We start from the raw sequence: 26919 nt of genomic DNA on the forward strand, positions 1-26919 counted from the left end.
AGAGCCAAGTCCCAGGGTTACAACTCATTTCCTTCACCATGGACTAACTCTACCTCTGGACTCCAGGACCTTTGGGAGCACGGACACTTGCCAAGGTTCAAGTCTGCTCTTGGCAGGGATCAGGACCTCACCAAGGCTGGCACAAGGCCCCTCCTCCCAGCACGTGCTGCAGTTGTCAGCGACTTGGGATTTGTCAAATGAAGTCCTTTCCTTTGATCCTTCTTGCATATAGCTCTCAATATTGCTTGTCAGGGCTGTTTTCCCTTCCATTCCATCACCTCAATACTGATAACACAGATGTAACAGAGACAAAGTGTCCTCCCTGTGCTGCTGGGGCATTCATGGCCCTGTGCCATGGGCACAGCTCAGGGTGGTGCCCCAGGGGAATCCACAGACCCTTTCCACACCTCCTGGCTGTGTGGGAGGCTGTGTCCTGATGGGGCAGTGCGAGGCTGGTGGGTACTCCCCACTCTGTGGGAGCCAGGCACGGCTGTGCAGAGGCACCCACCTGGGGCTGTGCTCGAAGGGTTAACACCACTGAGATGCTGCTGCTGAGGTTTGTTACACCCCCTATGACATCCTGCAGCGCTGCTAATTATGTGTTCATAAACCAAAGTCAATTAGCCAGGGCTCTCCCTGCTGCTGCCTCTTAACATCCCTCTCCATCATTAGCCTGAAGTCTGGGAATGCTTGCCTTGGTCCTGCCCCCTGTCCTGCCAGCCCCCAGCCCCAAAGCTGTTCCAGAGCCTTTTGAGGATCCAGCTGGTGCTCTTTGACTAAAATTGGGAGCTCCACAGCTCTTCCTGCTCCGGAACACCACCTCTGCCTTTGCAACTGCTCAGGCAGGTGGAGAGGAGGTGGAGGGGATCCAATGCCCTTCTTCAAATTTGGGAAAAATTACCACAACAAGGAAAGCAATAAATTCTTCCCTATGTTCCAAAGCAAGGGATTTACTTTGTAGGGAGAGAGATTTAGGTTATCTGCCTGGAATTTAGAGGTTTTTAAAGGGAGGTTAGGCATAAAGACAGGGTTTAGGTAGAGCTGACCTTGCTGTGAGGCTTCTTGAGTCCCAGCTACTGAATTTTCCACTACTGTTAATAACAGACCAAGGGTTCAGAGCAGGGGGAAGCTCCCCCAGCCACACCATCCCTGCCTGGCCCAGAGCCCCAGGTCCTGACCCTGAGGGCTGGGGTTGAACCCTTTTGTTGAACTGGATGCATCCTTTCACCACTTGAAGAGGTTGATAAAGATGGAGAACAGCAAAGGCAGATAGTGACAGGACAGGGGGAATGGATTTAAACCGAAAGAGGTTTAAATTTAGGTTGGATATTGGGAAGAAATCCTTCCCTGTGAGGGTGGGGAGGCCCTGGCACAGGGTGCCCAGAGAAGCTGTGGCTGCCCCTGGATCCCTGGCAGTGCCCAAAGCCAGGTTGGACGGGGCTTGGAGCAGCCTGGGACAGTGGAAGGTGTCTCTGCCCATGGCAGAGGGTGAAAGGAGATGAGCTCCAAGGTCCCTTCAACCCAAACCATCCTGTGAATCTGTGAGCCACTGTGATGGTGGATGGGAGGCTCAACTCCCAGTCGCTTCCCTGGAGCAATTCCAGGTCCATGACAATTAGCCAACAGCTGGAATACCATTTAAGCACAGCTGCTACCATGCAAATTTAGAGATTAGTAGGGATTAAAGTGGTTTGGAAAGCCTCACAATTTCTCATTAATGCTCCAGGCTCTCTAATAGCCAACTGCCCTTCATTCCTGAGATGGTTCCACATCCCAAAGGCTGGAAATGGGTCACTGTTCCCCCCGTGGTGCCCCACAGCAGCCACCAGCCCTTTGAGAGAAGCAGAGGCAGCAGGGCAGCCCTGCAGAAATGTAGGCAGGTGACCAAAAATCTGTTAAAAATGTGGTTATTGCTTTGCACAGTTCCTCCTAAATTGGCAAGGTCACCTTTCAGTGGCTCTCTGCACTGCTGTCCCACAAACCTGCTCAGTGGAGGCCCCCAAATCCACTGTCACAGTGACCCAAAGGTGACACAGCTGGCGCTGCCCGCTGGGGTGCAGGGGAATGGACATCATGGGTGACACCTTCCTTCAGAGAAGGACCAACCGCAAGGACCTGGTGTCACCAAAACTCCCAGTCCTGATCCTGTCCAGACCTTCTCCCAGGGCTGGAAACCTGCTTGCTGCGATTTCAGAGTCTCAAGGCCACTTACCTGCCACACACACAAAGAATTCACATCCCAGCAGCTCTCCCTGGAGTGAATCCTATCTCCTCGCCGTGATAACTCAAGGAAGGTTTTCATAAAGTTCCATTTCCCCCCCCTCCCTTATTTTAATCACGGCATATTTAGGAGAAATCTGGCTCTGATATTGCGGAGTGGGAAGAGGCTGGGGCAGGTGAGAATGTGATGGGACAGGAGGGAGGGATGGAAAGCTGAGGAGGACAAGGCAGGGGCCACTTCGAGGGTGTCCCCCAGAATAAGGAGAGACTGCTGCAGCTCTACTTTTCATACGTTTTATTATAAAGAAAGGTAAGATGAGCATTGTGAACCGAATGTGCCAGGTGCTGCCAAAGCAGCGCCCTCAAACAAAATAAAAAATAAAAAAAACCCCCAAAAATGCACCTTATGAGAAACTGTAATTATGCTCTCTAATTTTTCATAAATAGACAAAAATCATTGTCAGCAATTTTTTAAATAGATGGACATATGGCCGGAAAAAAATAATAATGCCATACAACATGGATATAAATTGTCCATTTCTTGCTGTACAAATAATAGAAACAAGTTTGGCAGGCTTTTTTTGTTGGTTTTTTATACACATCTCCCTTCTATGTATAACTAAAAAATGTGCTACAATTAATATAAAATGCTTTTACTATAAAGTAAACTACTAATTTCTTTCACAAAAAAATCTTAAAGATGTCTTTAGCACAGCTCTAAAACACTTAGTAAACTACTTACAACTATCCAACAAATTATATTTTCATGATCTCTTTCACATTTGTCCTCTCGTAGTTTGCCTTCTGCTCTCTCCCCCACCTACCTAGCAATAGTTTTTATTTATTTTTGTAATTTTTTTTCGCCAGACCGTCCAAGGCCTTTGCATGTACAATATTCACACAAACTTCACATTTTCTTGCACAAAGTTTAGTGCTGTTAGCAAGTCAAAAGAGTGCATCCTCCTACTGAGCTGGCCTAATGCTGCAGGACACCAGACCTGGGTTTATGCTGCGTCTAAAAGCAGTTCACTAGGAAAATAGTCTGTAGCTAAGCTGATGGCAAGCAGAAAAACGGTGTCCTTAGTTTAATTTCATTATTTTTTTTTGCCGGTTTTGCACTTATTTAGGTTTTTTTTTCTTTTTTTTTTTTTTTTTTTAAATTTGAATTTTCTCTGTTTATTTTTTTGTTCTTTGCGATTTACGAGGTGGGGTTTTTTTTGGGGGGGGGGGCTTCCACGGAAAGTAGACTTTTAAAAAAATTTTTATTTAGAGTTCAAAAATAAGAGGAAAAAAAGAAGAAAACTGCTCTTAGAGCCTGGAAACGAAGCCAGCGCCGAGGTGCAGTGGCAGCTGTCCCGCCCGTCCGACCTGCTCGTGCCTCCCCACGTGGGCTGTAGGATAGACCCTCTCAAGTGTCCTTCATCTGAGCCTCCTCCCAAAGGGATGCTGAGCCTTAGGTGAGGTAGAGTGCCTTGTCCCTTGGCAGCATGCTGTAAGAGAAAGCAGAGAGAGACGGGCGTGAGACGGGCGGGGAAGGGGCTGGGGAGGAGCTGGCACAGGGGTTGTGCCCACGCCGTGGCTTTTGGGGTGTTGCTGGTTTGGTTTTTCCCTGTTTTTTTCTTGTCTAGGTTCTCTGTACATGTGTGTTTGTAGCCTGTTGTATTAGTGGCTGGTTTTCCCAGGAGTTTTCCATGCCCTTTCCCCTAGGCAGAAAGACAAAATGTATTCCATTTCCTATCTTAGTCCTCCCTGGCTACCAAGGCAGAGAAACAGCTCTTCAGACACATTTTCATCACCAAAGTACAGTCCCATGCCAGGGGTGGGGGGAAGAATTAGAAGGGCCTTAACTCGAGGGGGAATTGCATCATCACTTGTGCTCCTAATTGGTGCTTTTGTGTCAATTATGCTAATTTACCAAACCTACAAAAACTGTGTGCACCATAACTGCCCCTGGAGGCCTCCAATAAAAATCCACCTTTATACCACCTCCCACACAAGTATTATTTCAAAAGTGTGTGTTGTTTCATTTCTAGGTTGAAAAAGGCATCAAGGGGGGGCTGCACACAGGGGGACCAGGCAGAGGCTCGGCAGGATCATTTAGGTTGGAAAAGCCCTCCAAGATCAAGTCCAACCGTTCTCCCAGCACTGCTAAACCACGTCCCCAGGTGTCACATCCACGTGGCTTTTAAAGCCCCCCAGGAATGGTGGCCTTGCCACGGCCCTGGGCAGCTCTTCCAATGCTTGAACACTCTTTCCCTGTAGAATTTTTTTCCAAATACCCAATCTAAACCTCCCCTGGTGCAACATGAGGCTGTTTCCTCTTGTCCTGCCCCTTGTTACCTGGAAGAAAAGACCGACCCCCACCTGGCTACACCCTCTTTCAAGGGGTAGCCCTGACCTAACCCTAGTCCTAGGGGGTAACCCTAACTCTAACCCTAAATTTCAGGCATGTTGTTGTAGAGAGTGAGAAGGTCCCCCTAAGAGTAAGAGTTGGGTGCAATTTTATTTCTTCCTCAATTTCATTAACTGTAAGAGCTACAGTATCAGTTTCTTCTTGGCTTAATTGCTGCTCTTGCTGAGGTTACAGGGCAGGGTCAGCTCTGGGTGTCCCTGCAGATCCCACCTGGATAATGCTGGAATGCTCTGCCTGGCATCAGCCCCGGGGCCACCATCCCCTGCTTCAGCACACCTGAGGCTGAGCCATGGAGGTTTAGAGAGCTGCTTTTGGATAAAGTGTGCTCGTTCGGACACTACGCAAGGAGAGCCCAAAGAGGGAGCCCAGATGCTCTTTTTTCCAGAACACAGTAGGGAGGGAAGTGGCTGAAATCCCTCTCCCCTGGCTGATGATCTGTGGAGGTCTTGCTCTGAAACCCAGGGTTCAGTGGGGTTTATCACCTGCACAGACATGATGGGAACATCACTGGCTCCATAAAGACCTTGGCCTTAAAATGTGGTGGAGAACGTTAAAAGGCTTGGGAGGTTCTGGTGTGGGTGTGTTTGTGAGTGGAATAACAGGGAAGGGGCAGACAGCAAGGCAGGGCTGTTGTTGATGGAGCTGGCTTCTGATAGAGTCCAGACCCTGCCCTTTGCTAATCTCCACATTCTATAATCTGCATTTAAAATGCAGAGTCTTTGCTCCTGCACTCAGAGAAGATTTAATGCCACTGAGTGGCAGCGAGGTATTCCAGTCCTAAAACTTCATTAATTTTACACAACACACTACAGAGCATTTCCCAGTTCATTATGAAGTATTACCATAAATAATTGAATCCAAACTAAGTGCAGTTGTGATGGGTTATTTTTGCCTTTTTATAGTGTTTGCTCATTTAGCTCCTGATTTGGAAAATTCCCTCCCCTTCTGAGAGGATCACTTCATTGTTGGAAAGAATTAGGGAGGTTGTAAATGTCTGGATCTAGTGGCTGTACATGGTTTTTTGTGACTGGACAAGGTGTAATGAACAGTGTCCCATCTTTTAGCCTAAAGGAGAGTGGGAAGAGGGGAGAAAAGTTGCTAAAGGATGGCAGCCAAAAAGAACCTAATCCGTGCCTTGCAAATGAGAGGATGTGGAAAGATGAATCCAGTTCAGTGTCATCCCAAAAATACCTAAATGTGAGGGGACAAAGGTAAATCATAGAATGTTTTAGGATGGAAAGGACACAACCCCAGAAGAAGGTGTGGAGAGAGTTGTAATCACAAAACAAGGCAGAAAAAACAAGGGAGGTGCTTTGAGGAGTTAAGATTTAATTAAGGATTAAGGAAGACTTGCACGTGATTGTAAACCAAGCTGCACCTCTGGTAGAGGTGAGGGAGCTCCCTTGGAGAAAATCACTGTGAAACAGAGGAATCCAATGCCTGGGAAAGAGCAAGTGCCAGGATCAGGCTGTCAGGTGAGGGAGACAGGGGACTGGGAAAGGAGTTTGTGATGTGGTGGCAAAAAAAACATTGAAATTGTGTGCTGCAGTCGCTTGTGGGAAGTGATAGTCAAACACCAAGCAGGAGCTGAGAAATGCTCCCCATGTCTTTGCTCACAATCTAGGACAACTTGGGCTTCAGCCCAGAAAGAGCCAGGAAAATTGGATAGAAGTCAGTAAGCAAAAAGTCATCAAGAATAGGGAGAGCAGGAGCTAAGAAACATTTAAAACTTTCTCTCCAGAATGGCTGAGTTATGAATTAAGGAGTGTCTGCTCACAGGATCCCAGAATTTGCAGGGCATGAGAGAAGAAGTGTCTTTTGATGGCAGTTTAACTAGCAAGGATAGGCTGGGAAACAAAAATCCCTACAGCAGTTCCCTTATTAGATAAAGGACAGAGAGAAAGACAACCTTGTCAGGTTTTCAGAAGTTATCTGGATGACAAACACAAAAGAAAACGAGGCTTGGGAGGTTTTACCCCAGCTAACCCAGTGCCAACAGATGTTGGAAGCTAAAGAAGTATCAAGGTTAGACATGAAATAAAAATCATAACCCAACAGGGCCTTCTGTGTGCTGGGGAGGTTGGGACGATCCTCTCTTCCAGGAATCTGGGACTCTACAGCTGAATTACATCTCATCAAGGAATAATCTCTTCTCTTTCCAGCCAGATTTTGCTCCTCACAGTGCTGCTTTAATTGCAGTTAAGCTGAATGCACTTCTGAGGTTGAAATGGGCCATTACATGATCCAGAGATTTCCCAAACTGACCTAGGCCAGCACTGACGAACCAAACCCAGTGAGACATTCCTTCATCACTGCTGTGCTCAAGCTCTGCTGATGGTTGGACCCACCCAGCTCATGGCAAGGTGCTGTGGAGGAGCCCAAGGACAACTTTGAACATCACTTGGAAATTAGTACAAAGTGCATTGGAGAAAGCAGCAGAGTCAGGAAGATCATGGAATCACAGAGTGGGTTGGGTGGGAATGGACCTTAAAGCTCATCTCGTTCCCATGGGCACCTTCCACTGTCCCAGGCTGCTCCAAGCCCCATCCAACCTGGCCTTGGACACTGCCAGGGATCCAGGGGCAGCCCCAGCTTCTCTGGGCACCCTGTGCCAGGGCCTCCACACCCTCATGGAGAGGAATTCCTTCCCAATCTCCCATCTAACCATGCCCCCTGGCAGTGGGAAGCCATTCCCCCCTGTCCCATCGTTCCTCGCCCTGGATGAGGAGATCCAGATCATCTCTTTTCTTGGCTTGTGAGCAACCTTGAGACCCAGGGAACTGCAGCCCTGCAGATGTCTGGGAATGCTCCAGGTGATGCAGAGGGGAAACCAAGGCTGCAAATCCCAGGGCAGCAGAAGCAGGAGCTGACGGCACTGCTGGCACACCAGGCTTTGCAACAAATGAGAATAATCCAGCTTTGGGCACTGGCTGCCAGCAGCTCCTGTGTCTTTAGTCACAGGAGATGGGCTCCTTCCTGAGCAGACACTATGATATTTTTCAGTGCACTAAGCACTCTCTGCAGGACTGATCTCTATCCATCTGAGTTCCTTGCTATAATCTACTCTAACAATTATCTGGAAGTCTCTGCATAATGTCTGGTTTTAGAGTGACTTTTTTTTTTCCCCAGGAAGCTGCGATAAACCCATGAAATTTGATATTTCTGCTGTGACAAAGGCATGAAATGCATGAGCTTTGATAATGAATTGCATGGGCCCTCTGCTTACAGTGTGGCACTCCAGCCAGATGCCACAGAGCTTGTTTTAGCAACACAGAACTCAATCCTCACTGCTATGGGAACGTTCCACCTGCTTCTGGAGTGCCCTGGGCTTTCTGCATGGGACCCAGGCAGTGGGATTTGCAGAGGGAATCAAATGTTTTCCCAGCTGATCCCTTAAGAAGTGACGCTTATTTCTAGGGGAGTTCATCCCTGGGATCTGCCCAGCACCTCTGGGAATTGGGATCCATGTGCCACCACCCTCCAAGCACCTTTAGCTTCACCGTGTGAAGTGACTTTTACAACCAGGTCCTGATCATGTTCCTTCTTTCACGCTGTCTGCAGAGACTTCAGGAAGGAGCATGCAAAGGTCAGACCTCTCCATGTCAGGCAGACAGCAGGGATATTCTAATGGATCAGCCAGTTATTTATTTCCCTGGAAGAAGTAAATGCCTGCACAGCCTGTGCCCAGCCCAGCAGTTGTAAGTGTTCTGCTGGCACAGACAGGAGCCGTGCTCTGAAAAGCCTTGGAGCGGGTTGCTATCTCTGCTGAAAGCACCATGTTCCAGCACTTGAAGAAAATCAACACTGATGGTATCCAGCCTCCTCCCCAGCCTGCTCCCACAGGGAACCCCGGGAATGTTCCATGGAGCACAACAGAGTCTCTAAGCTATTAGGGCTGAGCCAAGAGCAGTGGGTTAGGCAGAGGTTGGAAGTGGTTTCCACACCCTCCCTGTTCCCCAGCTTTAAGACCTGATGTTCTCATTTTTTGGGGAATTGGAGCAGCATTGAAGGGACCGGCCTGCTGGCACATTCATGCCAGAGCTTGTAAGGCATAAGGGGAAGATCTCTGCAGAGGTCTGTGGGGTTTTCCTGCATGGTGCAGGGGCATGGAGCATCCTGTGGCTCTGGGGAGGACTGAGGATTTGTTGCACTGTCAGGGTGAATGCCCAGGAATGATAAGGGACCTGCTGGTGCAGACAATTATGGGAGGCTGTGGCCTCAGTGAGAAGGGCAATTGCTTTAGGAGCAGAAGGACATTACTTATTACAGAATGGTTTGGGTTGGAAGGGACCTTAAAAACCATCTCAATCCCACCCCCTGCCATGGGCAGGGACACCTTCCACTGTCCCAGGCTGCTCCAAGCCCCATCCAACCTGGCTTTGGGCACTGCCAGGGATCCAGGGGCAGCCACAGCTTCTCTGCACACCCTGTGCCAGGGCCTCCCCACCCTCACAGGGAGCAATTCCTTCCTCACATATAATCTAAATTTCTTCTCTTTCGGTTTAAAGGCATTCCCCCTTGTCCTATCACCATCTGCCTTTGAAATTAGTTGTTCTCCAACTTTTTTATAAGACTCTTTAAGTACTGGAAGGCCACATTGAGGCCTGGCCTTATGGACATGGCTGCTTTCAAACCTCCAGGGACTCTGCTGGGGGGACTGCTCCAGAAGGAAATGTGTCTAACCCTTCCATGGAACGGAAATAAATAAAAAAAAGAAAAAAAAATTAAATCTTCTCATGTCCAGTAAAGAATTTATCCATGATTTTTAAGCTACCTGCTTCCATAGCATCACTTCAGTGAGCCTACAGAAATGAGGGAGCCTTGAACTTCCCTGACCACAACTGGCTGCACATTTTAGGGCAGACACTGAGCTGTTGTTCACTGTCCCAGCCCAGATGTGCACTAGCAGTGAGCTATTTTGTCTACTGGCCTGCAGTGGTTGACCCCACACTCCCTGCTGGGGTAGTCGCTGTCCCACTCAGTGCTTCCTGGAGGGTTTGATGCACCAGGCGAACGGGGTCCAACACTGTTCTGAAACTCAGACGAAATATGGGAGAAGTCCTGCAGGGTGCAGAGGAAAAGGAGGGTTACAGGAGCATACAGAGCAGAGAACTGCAGATGTAATAATAGCTCATAATCACATTTACAGGCATTGTCCCCAAAAGCTGTCAGGGCAGAGCACAGGAGGAGCCCCAGGGACAGAGGGGGGATCCAAGCCCAGACCACGGTGTCAATGCACATTTTACATCCCTCTTCCCTGCTCTTTTTGTCAGGACCTCCCTCCTCAGGGCTGGCAATGGCTGTGGAGGGCACACAGCCACAAAAGCCTTTAGGTTTTTTTGCAGCCTGGCCACCAAAGCCAGTGTCCCACTTGCAGTGCAGCTCAGCTGCTGTGCCGTGCTGGGATACCCATCCCAGTGCTCAGGAACAAGGGACAGACACACGAACAACACTGTTCCCCTGAGCTGCCACCACTGGCTCTTCAGCAAGGACACTGAGGGGCTGCTTTAGCTGAAAGCTGATCAGTTTTCCCCATTTTTTGGGGTGGGTTTAATTACATTTATATCCATTAGGCAATGTATAGAAACCAGATTTGTGGCATTTACCTGACAAAGAACATGCTTTTTTTTCCAAAATATCCAAATTAGGGCAATGTGGGGTGGTTTCTTTTTTTTTTATTTTTATATTTTATATTTTATTCACAAATTATGTGGAATGAAGTTTCGCAAAATGCTGCCCTCAACAACAGCTCCTACCCCAATGAGTGATCGTGAGGATCCCCTATAATGCTATCACCAAATTACAGAAACCACTTTTCGTTGTGCAGAGCTAAAGCCCAATCCCTGTGCTGGAGAAGTCATAGGATCATTTAGGTTGGAGGAGACCTCCAAGATCATCGAGTGCAGCCATTAACCCAGCACTGCCAAGCCCACCACTAACCCATGTCCCCATGGGCCACATCCACACATTTTCTGAATGCTTCCAGGAATGGTGACTCCACCACTTCTCTGGGCAGCTGTTCCACTGCCTGATCACCCTTCCAACAAAGAAATTTTCCTTAACTTTCAGTCTAAACATTCTCTGGCACAATTCGAGGCCATTTCTTCTTGTGCTGTCCTTGTTCCCTGGGAGCACAGCCCCACCCCCCCCCTGCCCCCTCCTGTCAGGGACTTTTGCAGAGCCACAAGGTCCCCCCTGAGCCTCCTTTGCTCCCTTTCCCAGCTCCTGGGGCTCCAGCCCCTTCCCCAGCTCCATTCCCATCTCTGGGAAGACTCCCTTGGGGACAACGCCAACACCCAACAACCCCAAACCCACGAGAGCCCCGAGCACTCACCTGCTGGCCGGGAGGCGAGGCGTTCATGGGGGGCTGTACCTGTAGTGCCATGGGGGGGGACAGGAGGGGCTGCTGGGGGACCTGCTGCATGCTGAGGGGCTGGCTGAGGAGCGAGCTCTGCGGGTGGTGCAAGGACAGCTGCTGGTGGAGCGGGGGGCTGATCTGGAAGGAGGGCGGGGGGGAGGCACTGATGCTGGGCAGCAGGGGCTTGGAGGGCAGGGTCCGGGACAGCCCGGCGTGGGGGTGGCCACGGTAGCTCTGCAGGTCCGACGGGGACAGGAAGGAGCCCAGGCCAGGGTAGGGCGAGGAAGCCTGCGGAGGCATGGGGTACATGGGCTGCTTCGGGGGGATCATCTTGGAAGGGGGGTTGCTCTGGGTGCTTTTCGTCTCCCCCTGGTCGGTGGAGCTCTGTGGGAAAACAGAATGGAGGGTGGTGAGGAAGGGAAAGAGGAAACATGGATATGCATCCTGAGATACCCATCTGTCCAGATGAGCTCCCCGTGGATCCTGCTCCTCTGCCACCTGCCAGCACATGAACTCCCAGTGGGGTGGCCACGGGCTGGGTTCAGCATCCATATCTGGAAAACTAAAGCCCAGGAGCTCAACCGTGCCTTTGGCAGAGCCTGGAGCACCAGGGGAATGTACCAGTGCAGAGGCAAACTGCCCACCAGCAGCTCACTGCTTTGGGTGGGTGACAAATCCCTGCTGCTTCCAACGGGGAAATGGGTCTACAAACCCTCTGCTTTCCCCACCCTGTGTGGATCTATAATGCACGGGACAGTGGTGGCCTCATTTCGGCAGGAAGAAGAGAAGGACAAGGGCAAGTTTTCTGGGTTGGACACCGAGGGTTTTGTCCTGTGATGGGCTCTGCAGTGATACTACTGATCCTTTCTCACCCAGCAGTCAGGACCACACTGTGCTGCTTTGGTCAAAACAAAGTTTTGCAGAAGAGTAGCTGGAGAAACTGGGAAGAAAATGAAGCCACAGAACACATGCCTCCATGACTTCCATGCCTTCCACGACTCCTGTCCCACACTGCTGCAAGGCACTTTCAAGGCAAGACCCTCAGAGGCTTCCAGAGGGACTGACAAGAGTTTTAAATCCCCAACAAATCCTTCCCACCCCTTTTTTCTGTCCTTGCTGCTGTTCTGTTGAGAAGTTGGGAGCTACCGGTCTGCACAGGGGCTCTGAGCCTTTCCAGCTCACCACCACCACACAGATCCTGCAGATGATGGGTGATTTGGGAGATCACATTAAATCCCAAGGCAGCTGAATGTGATGATTAAGCTCTGAGGATGTGGTGTAGTACCAAGGAGAAGATTTGAGGGGAGACCACTCACTACCCATGGGCAGCATTACCCCTGAGCCAGGAAGATTTTGAGCTCCACGGGAGCCACCCCAAATTCACAGCCAAAAAATGCCTGTGTCCCCTCTCTGGAGGTGTGGAGGAAGGCAAGCTGTGAGGTCCCTTGGGATGGGCACCCATGTCCAGAGACTGGGCCCATCACTGCTCCCCAGTGTGGTCTTGAAGCACTGGGAGTCCCTGTATGAGCCTGAAATGCCCTGAAATGTCACTGTTAGGCACTGGAATGGGTTCTCTGGGTTTGGCCTGGCTATGGTGTGTTAAGCACCCATGTGCTCACATCTCATCAACCCACAGTTATGGGTCTTACTCCATAAAACTCCCTAAAAACTCCTTAAAACTCCCTAAAAATCTGCCCTAGGCTGAGCATGCACAGGAGAAGCAACACCTGGGCTCCTGAGCAGGTGGGACAGCCCGAGTTCATGGAGCAGGGTGCAGCAGGATGCTGCTACCAGTGAGCCCAGTACTGGGTGTCACCTTCCCCTGCACCAGTCCCTGAGGTCACCTTGTCCTCCTGACCCCTTTGCTGCACTCACACCCTGAAAGCGGGCAAGGAACAGTGGGGACAGGCAGCAGAGACCCCTTCACCCCACACAGGGGCACTGATGAAACCTCCCCTGCTGCTGAACCCATCCAAAGTGGGGTCTCACTGCAGGGTGCTAAAGGGCAGATGACAGCCCAGCTCCTGCCCTGACCGTGCTGCAGAGCCCCTCTTTCAGCCCCTTGGGAAGGTGTTAATGCCAGTATCAGTTCTGATATCACAATTACACAGCATTTCTGATAAATTTGCTTCTCCCTGGAGGCTTCTGTGAGTTGTAACCCCTCTGTACCTTGGAGACGAGGCTGGCCCGGTATGCAGCCAGGGCTTTCAGGTACTCCTTCTTGGCAGCTTCTGTTTTCCTCTTGTATGCCTGAAAGGAGCAAGGAATGGACAATCATTAATAGAGGGAACAGGGGGCTGCCAGGTTTGGCTGCACCCCAGCTGCTCAGTGGGACCCCCCTTCGGTGGGGCCGTGTGCATGAAAAAATTCTGCTGCAGAGGAATTGACCCCAAACCAAGAAAATGAAGCCCCTGGATTGGACCATGCTGGGAATTTTGGAGGCATCTCTGGTCAGAGCAGTCTGTGTGTTTAGACAGGTATTTAGTAAGAGAGACCATCTGTGAACACAGCGAAATCTCTTCCCAACAGGAAGCAGAGTAAAGAGTGATCCAGGCTCTTGGAAGAGCAAAACAAAAGTCAAAATCCTCAAATGACAGGACTGTCTTTAAAGTCCCTTCCAACTCAATCCATTCTATGATTCTGTGATGATGACTAGCTTAAAAACAGGTGAAACAGTCAGAATTCCTTAACTACCCATTTGGTTTTTTGGCTTTCCCAATATTAATTCTTTAGAGCTCAAAACTCCAGCTCTACTCTGCAGCCTGGCCAGCCTGGGAACTGCTTTCTCATCTTATAAAAGCTGAGATTTTCACCTCATCTAAAGACTTGATGAGCTGGAGCTTGCAGGGAAGCAGGAAAGTTTGATTCCCTAAGGAAAAAAAAAAAAAATACAAGATTTGGAGGAGTGAATTAGGATTTATTCTTCCATCTTTCCCCATAATGAGAGATGCCTCTTGATCATGTCAGTGCTGGCCCCCTTCCTGCCTGGATCCTGGTCCTCCACATGGAGGTGAAGACCTTCAAGAAAATAAAGGTGTGACCCAGCCTGTCCCCAGCAGTGAGTCCCTGAAGGGTTACACAGATTAACTGGGTAAGCGAGAGGATTAATTTAAAAGGGAATAAAAATTTCAGGATAAAGGCAGAAACTCCCAGGAAAACCACCCACCAACCCTCTTCTCTGCTGGAAACTCAAAGCCTTCCTCAGTGATGCATTGAAAGTTGATTTCAATTAGAACAGATTTGCATGTATTTAATTCTGCTCTACAACCGACAACAGTTTCCAGCAATTGAAACTCTGAAGGCTCATGGGCACATCCTCTCGCCAGGATGATTTAGGTTGGATATTGGGAAAAGTTTCTTCATGGAAAGGGTTGCCCAACCCTGGAATGGGTTGCCCAGGGAAGTGGTGGAGTCACCATTCCTGGAGGCGTTTAAAAGACCTATGGGTGTGACACTTGGGGACATGGTGGCCTTGGCAGTGCAGGGCAAACAGTTGGACAGGATGATCCTAAAGGTCTTTTCCAACCAAAACAATTCCACAATTTTATGATTTAGCTCATTTCCCCTGCAAATTTCCACGGTCATGGCAGCACCCCAGACTCCCTCCCAACACTGACCTCTGAAGGGAGAGCAACCTTCCAGCAGCTGAACCGAATGTGAATTTAAAATCAGTACAGATAAATTCTATTAAAAATGGATTTAAAGCCTTATTTTCATTGCTAAACCACGGCGAGTCCTGTAATGAAACGTTTTGACTCGACACACTGGAGGTCTCAGACGGCAATTTTCTGAAATGGAGCATTTCCCTAAGTTTGTCTTTGGCTTTATGGTATTCAGGAAATATTATATTTGCTCCATTCAGAACAAAATTGCTTTTCAAAATGTCAGCCTGAAGAAGAGCTTGCCTGTGAAAAGTAACTATTTCTTCAAACTGTATCAGTGCCCTTAATAAAAGCTATTACCTTTCTCTACAATCTCCACATCTTTTATTATAGAATCAAAGACAGTTTGGGTTGGAAGGGACCTTAAAGCTCATCCAGTGCCATCCCCCTGCCACGGGCAGGGACACCTTCCACTGGAGCAGGTTTGTGCCCATCACAGCAGCACAGAATTTATTGTGTTCAGCAGCAGAGCTGGTGGATGCTCTTCAGTGTGGTACCTGATGCCCTCCCAGCAATGAAATAAGAATTCCTGTATCTCAGGCCAGTGTTTAAGAGTGGCCACAGCTGGATGCTGATCTATGGAGAACATATTTAATTATTTTTCCTCTATAATGGCAAAATACAAGAGTGGTTTTACCATTTTTCTTTTCCAGGATGGTGGGAAAACAAAATATTCAGAGATATGCCGAGACAAATTTAATTATTAGCAAGACTTGCCTGGAGAAAAACCTGCAATTTCTGGACAGTGAGAGGGCAGGTAAACGAGACTTCCTAAACCTGAATGCAAATAAATTTATAACCAATAAAACCTGTGCCTGTCTTCATCCCCATCACCTGCTTTTCCTGCTAAACCCTTTTTTTATGGCACTCTTCATCTGTCCTGGTCTCTTTTAGAGCACGTGGATCTCCCTCGTACTGGGATGTGCTGCTGGGTGGGGTCTGGTGCAGCAGGACTGGGAAGGGGCAGCCAGGTGGCTCATCCTGCTGAAGGGAGAGGGGATTGCTCCAAGCAGGAGCCTCTGTGCTCCTTGGGCCAGCCCTGGCTCAAGCCTGGCCACGAGCAGGGCAGCCAAGAAGGGTGATGGGGTGAGCTCGGGGATTGTGCTCACTGATGTTTCTCCAGTGAACTGGAAGCTCTGGAAGATTCCTGGTGGATTACCTGGGTTTTAATCATCGAATCCCAGAATGGTTTGGGTTGAAGGGACCATTTGGATCCACCCCTTCCAGGGGCAGGGACACCTTCCACTGTCCCACTTGCTCCAAGCCCTGTCCAGCCTGGCCTTGGACGCTTGCAGGGATGGGGCAGCCTCAGCTGCTCTGGGTACCCTGTGCCATCACCCTCATTGTAAAGAACCATCCCTAAGGGTCTCCTGTTGGGAATTTTGCAGTCCTGCCCTGCACATGGCGGCTTCCTGCACCCACACAGGGCTCCGTGAAGGACACTGAGCTCTCTGTCCCGGGGGAATCACCACGCTGACGTGGGATCCGAACAAAACTCCTCACAAATCCTCTGTGATTTGGCAGCTCTAGCACAGCATTTATAACCTTTAAAATTTTAATTTAAACATTGACAAAACCATGTTACTTTCTAATTAAATCCCATTTTCTCCCAGGGATTTTAATTTTGAAGTAATTTATCAGATTTAAGGATCCTCAAAATATTTTGCATGTTTTTCTTCCTAACCTGCCATGCCCACTGATTTATTTTCCTTATTCATTAGCAGGAGGATTCATTAGTCATTAAGTGAGTGGGTGGGTTGGGGAGGGGGGTGGGGAGGAAGCAAAAATGGTTAGTGATTATGAAAACAAAAAATCAGAGCTGTAAGAAGCATATGTTGGGATCGTAATCCTGACACCTCTGTGTCTCAGCAAAGCAGCCAGTAATTGTGCCGTAATGAAATGTTCTTGTTTGATAACCAGTTAATTAGAGAAGACAATTATTGCAAACCCCGCTGACGCCCACGAGCGGCTCCGTGTCGCGCCGGCACTGAGTGACAGCCAGAGCTGTTATCCCTAACCTCTGCATCCCAGCCCTCCTGCTCCAGCAGGAATGCTGCTTCCCAAGCCTGGGGAATGATGAGGAGAACTCAAACTCTCCCCCAAAAAATCAAGGGGCGCACTGACCCCAAGTTGGAAGGTCTCTGCTGCAATCCCAAGTGGAGTTCGGGGTGTTTTGCTTCAAAAAAGAGGTAGAACATCAGGAGAGGAGAGATGGGAAGTGCAGGAAAGGTCTCCAGGAGGAAAGCTGGGAGGGAAGACCAGGAGGAGCCACCACAATGCAGCAAAGGAGGCACGGAGTGATCCTCTGCATGTAGGAAAAGAGGCAAAATCGGCTTAAGTTGTACCAAGGGAAATGTTGGGCAAGCACTGGGAAGCCTTGGGAGCAGTAAGGATAATTAAGCACGGGAAGACATTGCCTGGGGAGATGTGTAATCTCCACCACTGAGGGTTTAGGAACAGATTAGGAACACATCCATCAGGAATGGCTTAAGTAGAGATGATCCTGACTTCAGGCAGTAGTATGGGCTGGTTGACCTCTTAAGTCCCTCCTTGCCCTCCTTTCCATGATTCCATGACTGGGTTTTTTTCTTCTCCCGGATGTGTAAATTTGGCTTTTATTCTGCTTGTAAATCTGCAGGGTTTTTCTTGTAACCATTATGCACTTTCCTGCAAGATATTGAGTCTTGAGATCACCATAGCTGATGGCTTATTCGCGGGATGACTCAAAGCACGTCCTCCCTGCCTCATTCACCCTTCTCTCCACACATCCTCCCCACAGCCATTGGGAAGGCAAATAGGGAACACGGACACGTTATCCCTATTCCTTCCCAGCTCCTCCTCACCTCCTTGCACCCCCCTCTGTATTCCCTTCTCAGGCAAGACTTATTCTGTCCCTGCCACCATTAAAAACAACTAACCCAAGCTACGCTTTCAGAATAAAAGCCGTGGTCTGGAGTGTGAGTCTTGAGGTCAACATCCCTGAGGATACCTACAGGGAAGACCCTGGCTATGGGAAGTATTTGCAGGGTTTCAGGAGAGCTCCTGCTTTATCCTGGTGGAGACACAGTGCTGTGGAGCAATTCCTTTGGAGAATGAACGGAGGAGCCTGTAATGAAGCAGGAATTACCACTGGTTAAAGCATCCTGAGAGATTCCTGCTCTCCACTGCCTCAACTTCATGGGGTGTAAGTCACCCCTCGCTCCATGTGAGGGCACAAGCGTGTTCCCAGGACAATCCACTAAAGATTCCAAAGGGAACAGGAGGGTGACAGATCCAAACCCTAACCTCCAATGAAAAGCACACACCATTCACCTTCCAAACCTCGGATCTTGCTCTCCAAGACAAAAAGTAACACTCGTGGAGAGCACATCTGACCTTTCACATCCTCCCCATTGTTATCCTGCTCTCCACCAGACCTCTCCTGAAGCCTTGTTTGGGATTGGTGCTTTGACTCCTCTCTGGTGCATGGCTTTCCTCGATGCCCAGAAGATGCTGAAACCTCCTTCCAGGCCAGGGCAACTGCTTGGACCCTTCCAGCCCCTCGCTGCCAGGGCTTTGGGGCTGCAGGAGGAAATTTCATCCCATGGTGGCTCTGGCGCTGACAACCTGGTACAAAGCTGGAATTGGGCAGTTTGTAGCACGGCTGTTCCCATGGGATCTCTCCCCTCTGGTGGCTCTTCCACAGAACAACTTTACAGCTGGCCCACGATGCCTCTGTCCCTCTGCAGTCACCTGCAGTGTCCTGTCAGCAGCTGATGTATCAGGTTCAGTGAGCAGATGGATCTGATTAAATGGGTGATCTATCACTTTCTGCTGAGCAGACAATTCTTCTGCTGGGTAGTTTACCCCTGGAGTGTGACTTTATGCCTGGAGCTGTGTTGTTCTCCAGGCTGTGCATTTGTGTGGTTGAAAATCCCACTTGCATCTGGCCACGGAGTCACTCAGCATTACTGAGCTGATCCTGGTGAAGCATGAGCAAGAACTCATCTCTGGTACCTTTGTGTCCTCGGGGAGCGCCCAGACTCAAAAACCCAACTGAAAATGCTGGTTTTGCCCAATCTTTGCTCATTTCAGATGGGAAGTCCTGCGTTAGCCAAGGGTTCACTCAGCAGATTGCTCAGGAGCTCCCTGGTTCCTCTGCTCTCAGTCCCCAGGGTCTGTGGACACACCGGCCCAGTGCTTTGACTTTGTGGCTGGATTTGCTGACGAAAAGAAGCTGGTTCCAGAGACTCCTGCAGCTGCCACCTTGGCATTGATCTCTGTGCTCTCCATCCTTGCCTGGCTCCAATCCAACCTCCTGTTCACCAAAATACACCAGGGAACAGGGAGGTGCTCAGAGAGGGAAGATTAGAAGTTGGCAGAGGAGAGTGAATCCCACCAGCGACTTCTCCGGGGAGTCTCCAGGCTTGGCACTGCCAGGAAATCCCCCTGAGGGAGGACAGCCACCAGGGCTGGTGTCACCTGCTCTTGAGCAGGTCTGGCCCATGGCGGCCCTGTGGAAACAGAGTAGGGGGCTGTGGGTGGCACAGACCGGGACTGGGCTGCCGGCACTCTGTCCGTGCCAGGGGAAAATCCTCCTAGGAAATTAGCAGCGCTTGCTCCAATCTAGTGCTCAAATTCTTCTAATTTCTGTCAAACCAGGCAGCCCTTTGAAACCTTGCTGGGGAACGCTGCTTGAGATGTGCTCACGGGAAAAACTCCCACCGAGGCACCACGGGATTCTGGAGCTGGGACCTGGAGCTGCAGGCAGATTCCTCTGACAGGTACCCCATTGGATGCTAATGGCTGAATTAGCATTTCACTCTGCAGCAAGTCCAAGCTATCTCTACAGGAACAGCTGCTAAACTATTTGCAAAGTTCAAAGAGGATGTATTAATATATATTTTTTTCCCTGAGTCACATTCTTCAGATTCCCATGTAAGCTCCTTAGGAAGGGCCACGCCAGCTGCTGAAGAATGAAGATTACAACGTCCTGCTAACGCAGTGCTGGGGATATTCAAGGTATTGTTATTTACTCCTGTGCTACAGCCACACTGGAAGGGGTTAAAATGGGGAGGAAAACGGTGCTTTGCCGAACAGGTGTCCTTGAGCAGTACCCAAGGACACGGAGATTGCTAATCCTGTATTCCACAGCATGATCAAATCACCAGGCAACAGATATAAATAAAAAAAGGCAGGAAATAAGGAAATTTAGATACAAGTGTGTCAGAGGGAAAATGAAGATTCATTGTGAAGAGGCTGAGAAGAGAAGAAGAAGAAGGAACAAAATGACAAAGCCACAAATGATAAACCAGTAAGAACAAAAGAAAGGGGGGAGAAAAAAGCCTCTCTGTGAAATGCGTGTCTGTGACAGCAGCAGCCAAATCAAAGATGCTGCTAGATTATATGGTTTCTTGCATAATATGCATTCTGGTTCCCTCTCTGTGTTTGTCTTTCAGCTGGTGCACAGGGAAAAAAAAACCATATCTGAAATGGGACGTGAGCAACCTTTATTTTCCTTGTTTCATCAGGAGGAGAAAGCAAATTTGCTTTGTGGGAGCAGCAGCACCTGCTCAATGGCAAATAAATAGCTACAGCTTTGATATTACAGTGCATGTAATCATTAGCAGCACAAATGGCAGAGGATTAACCCTCTGTGTGCTGGCCAGGGCTACCTGGCAAAGGGGTGGCATGTCACTGCTTCCAGCAGAAATGCTCCAGGAGGTGTCTGTGGAGTGGGGCTGGGGCTCTGGATGGGGCACAGGACCACCCTTCCCAGCCCAAGGCACTGGCTGGCATGGCTACAAGCCACCAGCACTGGGCTTCCCTCAGCCTTGTGCCACTGGCACGGGGGCCACCCCACTTCTGTGCACCCCCTGTGTGCAGGATGGAGCTGGGAAGGGTGGATGGACACGGAGCAGGCACAGCAGGAACGTGTCAGGGGCTGCTCATGTGTGGGGAATCACGAAATGCCCTGGGTTTATGGACCAGCTTCCCTTGGACCCCCTCTCTGGCTGCTCCCTGCCTGCTGCTCTCCTGCAAGGTGGGAACCAAAGCATACCCAGGACTGGGCCCACCCTGGGCCCACTGGAAGGCACAGAATAAAGTGCAAATCTCATCCGAAGCAGAAACTCCAGTGCTACAAAGAACTGCTCAGTAACTGTGTGGTGGGGCTGGGGTCTGCACCTCTGGAAATCCAAGTGCGGGACCAGCTCCAGAGCAGATCCTACAGCCTCAAATCCACCCTCTCTTAAGCCAGGAAGAGGGGAAGTGTTCTTTAACTACAACTTTGGTGATAATTGAGCCAAAGCATCCAGATTTGGCTCCTGCTTGCCTGCTGTGCCATCTCTGTGTTGGCTTTTCCCCAGGCCGTCGTCTGTGCTGCTCTCTGCAGAGAGGACATGAAGCCACTGCTGTCAACAAAGCTAAGAGCTGTGTCCCTGATGAAACACTTCCCTTTTCCAGCTTTTCCACCCCTCCCCAGAGCACAATCCTGCCTGCTGCTGGGCTGACCCACAGTCTGGTGCAGCCACATGGCAGGCTGGACTCCCAGGTGGTGGCAGGATTTTGGCCAGCGATGCCTGGCTGCACTGCTCGGTCACCATCCCCTCTCCAGATGTGCCAGGAGAGCACTTGGAATGTCTGCTTGCCTTCATTGGGAATGTGTGCACCATATCCTGCAGCCCTGGGCAGGAAACACCTACAGGACAGCCCAGGCACTTGTTTTCACATATTTAAGGCATTTTAAAATTTTCTTTTCCGTTTTCCCTTTCCATTGCATTGCCTCATGAGCCTAAAAAAAGCTTCACCAGGGATGCTGGCAGAGGAAAGCAAACAGGGGCTAAATAAACTCTCCTGCAGCCAGACGCTTCCACAGTGAACGTGCCACATCACACAAACCAGCCATAGGGTCCCAGAGCCAAAGAGAAATTGTGTCCCTCCAGCCAGGGAGGTAACTGCTGTGGGAGAGAAGTATCCAGCTGGAGACAAAGCCAGGAAGTTAATATTTAAGCATTCAGACAAGGAACAAATGACTTAATTAAATCAATTACAGAGGGAGAAATGGAGCCACTTAGAAAGCATGTGTAAAGAGACGGCGAGGCTGCTGCGAGCTCATAAAAGAGAAGGAGGAGGGAGAGTTAGCAGGGAAGATAAACGGGCTGGTTTAATCCCTGCTGTTAATTAAGAGCTGAGCGTTTGCACAGCGCTGAGTCAGGGTCGCAGCAGCGCTTTCACTCTCTGAGCCACGCTCAGTGCCCAAACTGTGGCAATGTTTGTAACCAGGTGGAGTAAAGGAGGGGCAGACTGAGGTGCTGGGAGGGATGCAGGGAGAAGAAAGAGCTGACATAAAGCTTTTCCACACTCCTGAACCTCCCACACCCTGCACCAACAGCACAAACCCAGCCCCTATCCTGCATCTTCCCAGGGCTGGGGTCACCCTCCTGACCTTGCTCCCCTCTTCAGATGAGGAATTTCTGCCTGCATGATCCTAAAGTAATCCACCCAAAGAGGAGAAAAGGAAGCAGCAAAAGGGCTTTCATCCCTGAAGTTTCTCTGCTCTTATTCCTGACTCAATGTGGGGTAGAAATCAAGGCTATTTCCTACCATAACTTCCAATTAAATGATTTTCCCCCTCCCTGCTGCTCTCTCCCCAGATGAAGCTGCTTCCAGTGCTGGCCATGGACACCCAACTGGAGCTGTGGCCAGGCTCCAGGAGAAGGGCTCCCAGCTAAAGCCTGTTTGGGTCTGGGACACATCACACACCGTGTCAGATCTCACTCTGCCTGATAAAAAGCCATCCTTGCCCCGGGAAGTGTTCCCTGGGGTTCTCTCAACAGGCAAGAAGCAATTATAGGCTTTTGTAACCAACTCAGCAGCAACCAAGCAGGGAAAGCAGGACCTGGAATTCTCCACATGAAGCAGGCGGAAAGTGGCTGACAGCTTTGGGGCAGGAAGGTTTCCTCTGTGAGGCCACTTCAGGCATCTCCTTCTGAAGCTTTTAAAGCCTGAACGTTGGGTTTGAAGGCAGCAATACAGGGAGTTAATAGTGTTTAGCCGGTTGGCTGTCACTCCTTGTAAGTAAATAAGCAAACACAAACCCATCTCGCATCTCAAGCTGTAAACCCCATGTCAGGGAAAGGCCACTGATGGCTTTGCAGAGTATGAGCTTATCAAGGATAATTAGTTGTCATAAAAATTTGCTCTTCCCCACTCAACACCAGCAATTTTGCACAGTGGGCACTTCAGCACTGCTCCTGAAAACAGCCTCTGGTCCAGCACTTCAGCCTGTGGGAGCTCCTGGCCATGCCCTGAACATGCCTGGGGAAGATGCTCTGCGCTGTGGACATGCACATTTCCAGAGCTGAAAGACAGAAATGAATAACTCAGTAACTCACTTGCTTCTGTTCTTCTCCCAAACTGTCCCACATTGATGCCACGATTTTCGACACGTCCCCAAAGGTGGCGTTGGGGTTTTGCCCTTTGATGGCTGCTTGTGTGTCTCTGAAAAACAGGGCGTAGGCCGAAACAGGCTTCTGAGGCTCATTGGGGTCCTTCTTTTTCTTCTTCTTTTGGCTTTTGGGCTTTTTGCCCAGGTCTGTTGAGGGTCTTTTCTCTCCAGTAGCCTGTAAAACCAAGAGAGGAACCTTAGCAGTCATCTGGGAGTGGTTTGATACAAGTGCCTGCTACAGCTACTGAGCCAAGGAGATGAGAGGGGGAATGGGAAGTGGAGAGGTCCCAGCATGGAGAGGGGCCAGCAGCCCTGGGGGTCTCTTTGTCCCCCAGGAGCCTCTTGGATCATTGCACAAACTGCTGGTGGATGCCTGAGCCTGCTTTGGTGCCTCCTGGCAGACCAGCTCACAGCTTGGGTTTGCCCCTTTATTCCTGCTCCAAATCTAGGGCTTTCCACACACTCATCACCCGTCACTCTCCTTTCCCACCCTCCTCCCCAGCTCACTCACTCCTTGATCCACTTCTGGAACCTCTTCAAATGCCTTTCTTCCTAGCTAATTGCTTTAGCAGTCCATCAGTTTTCCACAAACTTGGCTTCCACATGGTTTCTGATTTGCATCCCAGTGAGCCCCCTTTGCAAGCTGCTCCTGACTTCCCTCACCCCCCCATTCCAGGAGGGCTCTGAGCACTGACCAAGCAACACCAGCACCACATTAACCATCACACCAGGGCCATCCAAAATTTGCTCCATCCTGCTAACATGTACGTACTCCTATCCAGAGGAATATGCAGGAATTGAACTGTTTTAATTGTATGAATGAAATGCTTTGCACGTGCTGTTCACTCTTATGCCTGATCCGGGTGCAGCACGATGACCAGGAATGGCCCTGTCCACACTCAGTGCCCAATGGGTGCTGGAATTCAGGGGAGCAGGACACAGGGAACAGGAGATGCTGCCACTGGGCTGGGAAGTAAAACAGCAAGGCTGGAAACAAGGATGCTTCCACCGAAGGCAGCATGGAAAGAAAATCCTGTATCAGTCTCCCTTGGATGCCCTGTGCAGTGCATTAGGAAAAGGTTCTTCCCCCAGAGGGTGCTGGGCACTGCCCAGGCTCCCCAGGGAATGGGCACGGCCCCGAGGCTGCCAGAGCTCCAGGAGCGTTTGGACAGCGCTGCCAGGGATGCCCAGGGTGGGGTTGTTGGGGTGTCTGTGCAGGGCCAGGGGTTGGACTGGGTGATCCCTGAGGGTCCAACTCAGGATATTCTGTGATCCTATGAATACAGGGGACTGCAGAAGCCTCCATGAGAGGATGTGCAAAGGAAAAAAACCCTGGAAAACATCTGGATACCCATCAAAGCTCTCAACGCATTAACTGTGGCCAGTGAAAGCTCGCACTACAGGGAAGCACCATTACCCTTATTTTATAGTGAAGGAAAACCAAAATACACCAGATGACAGAGAATAAAAGTACTGGCTGGATGTCTGCATCCTTGAGGGCAAACAGGACACCAGCCCCTCCACCTGCAGACCCTGAGCTCAAGGCACTGCCATCAGCTGCACAGGTTGTTGAATTGCTTGGAAAGATATTGGTCTAAACACCAAGATCTTGTGAAAACTGTGCCTCCAGCCGAGCTGGGGACAAACAGCCTCTTCTCCTGATGGATTTGTCAATTTGAGCACATGCTTGGCAGTGCCAGGATTTAAGAGGCTGGCACAGGGCAGGCACGGGGAGGAAAGGGCAGCAGCGTTCCCGTTCTCCGCTCTGCAGCTCTTGACTGGTCATTAATTTCAGTATCAGCGCAGTGACATTTGTCAAACAGACAGTGACCATTAGTGAATGAGCAGAGAGACCAAAAAAATTGCATTTAATTTAAAATTGCCCAAATGGGCTTGAATGGGAGGCCTGGAGGTGAAAGGCCAGCTTATTAGAAGGAAAAAAAAAATGCATGACAGGGCTTCAGCCCATTAGGAAGTGAGATGGTATTTTAACTAACTGTGATCCTGTTTGATTCAGTGGAGTGCCATGGGGGACCTGCTCCCACACAGCCACTGACCAAGCCAAGGAGCTGGAACAGCAGCAGCACAACCCCAGCTGGATTTACAGCTCAGGCAGAACCAAAGAGCACATGGGCTTTAAGGAAAACAGATGCTGCAAGGCTGCCTGGAGCCACCAGTCCCCAGCAGGGAGCAGAGCAGATCAGGGTTTGGTATTCCTGGGGTTTCCCAGGTGTGACACGCACCTGGGAGGAGACAACAGCCTGGTCTGGACCTCAGAAGAGGCTTGACCAACCTGAACCATGTTCATGGCTAAAGTCAACTCCCAGTGAGCCAGTGCCTCGCTGCCCCAGAGCATCTGCACCCCCAAGGGTCATCCTCACGGTCAAAGGGACCAGGGAGGCTTGGGCAGGGGGATGAAGAGTGTGGCCACCTGCCCATGGTGGCCACCAGCACTGGACCTGCCCCAGAGAGGTGGCAGAAGGTCTGTTTGATGACAGATGTGGACTGGGGCAATGATGTGAGCCCAGAAACTTGGTGCCTTTTTAGATGTTGAACCCAGGAAGAGCTGAAACCTCATGGGCATTGATTTTAACGACTGTGATCACCATAGTTATTTTAATAACTATGGAGAGTGACCACTAATCCAGCTGGGAGTTGGGCTGTAGCCACCTCTCCCTTCAGTGCATGTGCACCCACCACCCAAGTTATGAAGCAGGTAAATGCACCAGTGAGGCTCAGAGACCTCTGAAATTCATAAGCTCCCTGGCTCAGAGGACCAGCTGGACCTGAAGGACCTGATGGCATTGGACTAATTTCTTTCACGTGTGACCTTCTCGCTCACAAGATTAATTTCTGCTTGTTGAATGTCATTTTGATGCCTTGTTGCAGAAAAGCCCTTAATGGCCACGTGAAACATGACTGATGGGGGAAGGCAGCAGCTGTGCAGACAGAGAAAGCAAACAGAAACCTGCAGGCCACAACGTGGGTCTGCTGCTTTCCTTACACTCAGCATCTCCTCCTCCATCAAACACATCACTCCCACCTGTTTGGGGGGTTTACAGGGCAGAAGAATGAGAGGGATTGCCTTAAGGATTAGGAAAAATTCTAATCTCTGCAAGTTGTCATCATCTGGACATCTCCAAACCCTTCCTACCCCATGGCTACCACTGGCTCAAGAAAACAGAAGATCCAACCCTGAAGCTGTGTCCTCCTCAGGGACTCCTGGGGGGCTGACAGGAAAGTTGGGTGGTGCTGATGGAGGCAGAGAGACTGAACCTGGTGTGTCACTAAACGAAACTCATTTTCTCTTGATGTGGAAGATTTCAGCTCCCAGGTCATTGCCTGGAGCTTTGTGACGCAGGCTTTGGGAGATGGCAGACCACGGGATCCAGCAGCACAACCCATCCCACAGTGAACATGGAATCACAGAGTTTGAAAAATTCCATTTGTTTTTAACCTCGTGTAACCGTTCTTGTCAGTTTTAATCCACTGAAGCTGTTTCTCCACCCACACAAGCACTCTGCTTTGAAATGCCTCAATCTGAAGTGAAGTTTGGCAATGGATGAAAAACTACAGGATTGATGGGAATCCATTTTCCTGGATTTCCATGAAGAGGGAGAGGTTTTTGCTCAGTCCTAGCATTTTCCTACTTTTCCAGCCCGTGCACTGTTTGCTGCTCTGGTTATACATTCAAACCCTGTCACAACAGCCTATTTTGGTGGGACAAGGTTTCAATACCAGTGCCTTGGGTCAGCACCTTCCAGGAGAAGGTTTTCCATGGAAGGCTTTAATCAGAGTCCCCAAGGAGCCCAGCGATTGCCCTGCAGGCACAGAGGCA

General features: G+C 49.9%; 1 protein-coding gene across 2 annotated transcripts in view; it reads right to left on the minus strand.

The window, feature by feature from the left end:
* Positions 1–2500: 2500 nt before the first annotated feature.
* TOX2 (TOX high mobility group box family member 2) overlaps positions 2501–26919 on the minus strand; it is a 149525-nt gene continuing 125106 nt past the window's right edge. Inside the window, exons 5-9 of one of the 2 annotated variants that reach the window (XM_032127045.1) lie at positions 23029–23256; positions 13161–13241; positions 10968–11375; positions 9564–9694; positions 2501–3710 (exon numbers count right to left, since the gene is read on the minus strand). In XM_032127045.1, the coding sequence (XP_031982936.1) occupies positions 3674–3710; positions 9564–9694; positions 10968–11375; positions 13161–13241; positions 23029–23256 (885 nt within the window). In that variant the 3' untranslated portion in view covers positions 2501–3673. The remainder of the gene's footprint in view (positions 3711–9563; positions 9695–10967; positions 11376–13160; positions 13242–23028; positions 23257–26919) is intronic. The other variant, XM_032127046.1, reaches the window with a different exon arrangement.

This window comes from Corvus moneduloides, chromosome 17 (genome assembly GCF_009650955.1).
Source record: "Corvus moneduloides isolate bCorMon1 chromosome 17, bCorMon1.pri, whole genome shotgun sequence".
Lineage (NCBI taxonomy): Eukaryota > Metazoa > Chordata > Aves > Passeriformes > Corvidae > Corvus > Corvus moneduloides.